This window comes from Protobothrops mucrosquamatus, unplaced genomic scaffold (genome assembly GCF_001527695.2).
Source record: "Protobothrops mucrosquamatus isolate PMUCROS unplaced genomic scaffold, P.Mucros_1.0 scaffold_252, whole genome shotgun sequence".
Lineage (NCBI taxonomy): Eukaryota > Metazoa > Chordata > Lepidosauria > Squamata > Viperidae > Protobothrops > Protobothrops mucrosquamatus.
Window position 1 is genome coordinate 736,050 of NW_015386328.1, and position 4,073 is coordinate 740,122.

Here is a 4,073-nt window from a genome sequence, read left to right on the forward strand (position 1 = left end):
CTTAGTTCTTTCACTGAAATCAATGAGATGTTAACAATGCTCATGTTTATTGGATCAACACCAATATATATCACAGTGTTGCATTACTATGAAGAGCACTTTGATAACACCATTCTGTATACTGTATAATCAATCAATTTAGAATTAATAACATATTTAATTACACTTCTATTTCTATTTAATCCACAAGACCTATCTGCACTGAATATAATTAGCCTTAAAAATATTTTTCCCTTTTCTCAATGCAGGTATTCTTGAATTCATCAGTGTGGCAGTGGGATTAGTCAGTATTCGAGGAGTGGACAGTGGCCTTTACCTTGGAATGAATGAGAAAGGAGAGCTTTATGGCTCTGTAAGTATTACTGCCATATCATCCAGCTCATATTACAGACTCACATTAGCAGTAATCTTTATAATCCTGGGAATTTTGTCACTGGTAACAATATAAGAGGGATCGCAGCCTTGAAGTGGCTACTTAGGGTAAGAAAAGTAGTACTCAATGGATTAATACGAAGTGAGAATTATCTGGAATAAGCTGCACCACTAATACTACAGTGTCATGTTTAGATAACTTAAGATGTTAAGTGAATCACTCGAAATTACCTGTGTTGCACCAATGTAAAGACAATAACTTCATAGGAAGCTGCCTTATAGAGTTGTTCCATGGGTCCATCTAGTTCAAAAGCACTCTCTCACGGAAACTCTCTAGGTTCTGGAGCATAAGGGGGGGGCAATTTAATTCAGTTCCAGGAAAAGTAGTTTTCTTTTTGCATCGTTATGTGTTTGTGAGAGTTTTCTAAAACCTGGTTGACAAAATTAGATGCAATTCTCAACCAGTCCGTGACGGGAAACAAAAGCAAATATAAGTAGTCCTTGACTTATGACAGTTCATTTAGTGACTGTTCAAAGTTACAGTGGCATTGGAAAAAATTGACTTATGACTGGTTTTCACACTTATGACCATTGCAGCATCCCCATGGTCACATGATCAAAACTTAGACAAGCAAAGTCAATGTGGAAGCCATGTAGGGACATTTAAAACATACAAGATGAATATTGGTTTTTTTCTTCCTTTTCATAAACAAAACTGTGGACTGTTTTTATAGTTCTTTCTTTTATAGTCCGTTCTTTGTAGTATTTCCTTGAAGGACCAAGTGGCCAAACACTGGCCCTTAATCACTTGATCATTCCAGGTAGTGGTGCAAAAAAGAAACAGCATTTACAAAAATCCTATTATCACATAGGGAATTTTTGATATGAAAAGACAAGACCAATATAAGGCAGTCCTCAGCTTACATCCATATGTTCAATGACCATTCGAAATTACAATGTCACTAAAAATGCCTTATGACTGTTTTACACGCTTATGACCATTACAATATCCCCATAGTCACATGATCAAAATTCAGACACTTGGTAACTGATTCATATTTATGACAGTTGCACTGTCCAGGGGTCATGTGATAATCTTTTATGACCTTCTGACAAGCAAAGTCAATGGGGAAGCCAGATTCACTTAACAACCATATTACTAACTTAACAACTGCACTGATTCACTTAACAACCGAGGCAAGAAAGGTTGTAAAATGGAGAAAAATTCACTTAACAACTGTCTCACTTAGCAACAGAAATGTTGGGCTCATCAAGGACTACCTGTAGACAGCTGAAAATCAACACAACTGTGGCCTTCAGATGCAAAAAACCAGTGCCTATCACACCTTTTAATAAAGGAATGCATTTGCCACTTGGCAAAGGGACTCAACAACATCTGCAGGAAAAGCATATTCTCCTCTGAATTATTCCCCTTCCTAAAATGGCAGATAAGTTCTGCTAATTATTGTCCTCATTCCTGCAGCATTGTATCCAATATGGGATGTGCTTATCAGTCTATAAAAGAGGAGACAACATGACAGGTAGTATGGCCTGTCAATTCAAACTAACATGAGAAGCTAGGGGTGTCTCCAGGATGTGATAAAAAAAATGTCAAAATGGGGGCTGTGATGGTGTAATTGAAGTTCTGCCTGTTTTTGAGGTGGAGATGCCTAAAAAACAGGTGAAGCTTCAATCACACCTAGGGGGCTACCATCTTGATTTTTTTTTTTGAAGTAGACATCCCTGCTAGAAGCTGCTGTAATACTCAGAGATTTCCCAGAAGGGAGGTAGAAATTTCTTAGCAAAGAGAGGCTAGTATAACCCCAGGATAGCAGATATAATTAGTGGCTCAGATGTGAGATTTGGAAAGAGGAGAGCCAAGTTGAAGGCCTCATTGAATAACTTTGGGACCATCTTCCTTCACAGGATCATTGTTGTGAGGAATACAATTAAGAGTTTCCCAAGTAAGTTTCCTTCTCAGAGAAAAGGCAGGTTTGAGATGCAGTTGTAAAACAAAACAAAAGGAGAAGAAGAATTAAATGTGTAAAGTTTGCTCTAGTGCATGGAATAACGTGAAGCAAATCTTGTTTGGGAAGTATTATGTGCATATTAAAAATGTTGTAGGTTTTGAGGTTCTAACTAGAGATAGCAGGGGAAAAAGAACATGAGCATTTCTAGTCCAGAAGACTAAAAGATGTCCATAGTTATATATCTGCTAATATTTCAGTGCAAGCATCAGCCTTATAACGCACGTTGTGACCTATGTTCATTGACTTTTGCTTGTGGAAATGAAAAAGAAAGCAGAAAGAGAGGATACTATGCAGTATAATAAATGGAGAAATGTAGGAATTGTTGTACAGGCAGGCAGAGCTTTAAGACAGGCTCTATTCCTTACTGATAAAAAAAATCCTCTTCAGAATCAAATAATTTATTAAAACAATATTTTTTATTTTTGAACAGTGAAAAAATAAAATTGTGAAAAATATCACATCAGAAAGAAACATACTTTTTAAGGTAATAATCAACAAAGGATTAGCTCTATTTTGGTTGAAGAGACTTCTCTTTTTTTCACCCTTTAGGAAAAGCTCACTCCTGAATGTGTCTTCAGAGAACAGTTTGAAGAGAACTGGTATAACACCTACTCCTCCAATGTGTACAAGCATGGAGATTCAGGCCGGAGGTACTTTGTGGCACTTAACAAAGATGGCAGTCCCAGAGATGGGACAAGGTCCAAAAGGCATCAGAAATTCACCCATTTCTTGCCTAGACCAGTGGATCCTGAAAGAGTGCCAGAGCTCTATAAGGACGTGTTAGCAATCAGTTGAAGTCAACCACAGAGAAAAGCAAGATCTTAGCCTCCACAGTCCCAAAAGCAAGAGAAACTTCTAAATGTTGAAAATTATTCAGATCTAGAAAGGAGGCATCAGTGGAGCTGTTTAGTAGTAGACAAGCCTTCATGCCTAATCTCTGGATTGAGGAGAATGGATATTAAAGTCTAAATGGCCAGCCTCTTTTAGGTTCGTTCTTTCCGTACTAGTCAAGAAGATGTTGGAACTGGACTTAACAAAACTGCTCTGGATCCTGTACTTGGAGCATAAATAATTACCTAAAGTGAATGGGGGTTGGCTGTAGATAACTGGGAAAAAATGGCTAGTTAACATCATTGACAACCATGTGGATGGTTAACATGGAGCTTTATGAAGACTGTGGTAATTGGGCAGCAAAATCTGGATTTATTTTTCCCTTCAGGATGGACCTAATTTATATATCTTCAGAGTGCATATATTTATTTTAAATATTTATTTATTACAGAGTTTATTTTTTATTGGTCTATGAAGAGAGTTCAACCCTATACTACAATAAAAATCATTTACAGTGCCAATATTTACTCCCAAAGTAGTATCATTGTGCAAAAAGGGAACAATGCTATCCCAAACGGTACAAAGGGAGCAACATCTCTTAAAGGTTACTGTTTTACAAGCTAAGAGATTGGTGTTTTGTTTTATGCACACACTGTTTCCTGTTGAATGGTCTTAGGTAGAAAGAGATGTTGACTGCCTTAGGATTTATGGGACCATCACTTATATTTGTACTGAATTTAAGATGCACATTTAAATGGAATTAAAGGTATACTTCTATCTGTTTGTTTCACTATTGTTCTTTAAGGAGCTAGTCCACCAGAGTCATTACCTTGTGAGAGG

At 37.0% G+C, this 4,073-nt stretch overlaps 1 protein-coding gene across 1 annotated transcript in view; it reads left to right on the forward strand.

Moving 5' to 3' along the window:
* Positions 1-3,197, forward strand: part of FGF20 (fibroblast growth factor 20) — a 5,641-nt gene extending 2,444 nt beyond the window's left edge. The window contains exons 2-3 of the mRNA XM_015831010.1: positions 249-352; positions 2,952-3,197. Coding sequence (XP_015686496.1) covers positions 249-352; positions 2,952-3,197 — 350 coding nt within the window. The remainder of the gene's footprint in view (positions 1-248; positions 353-2,951) is intronic.
* Positions 3,198-4,073: the final 876 nt, after the last annotated feature.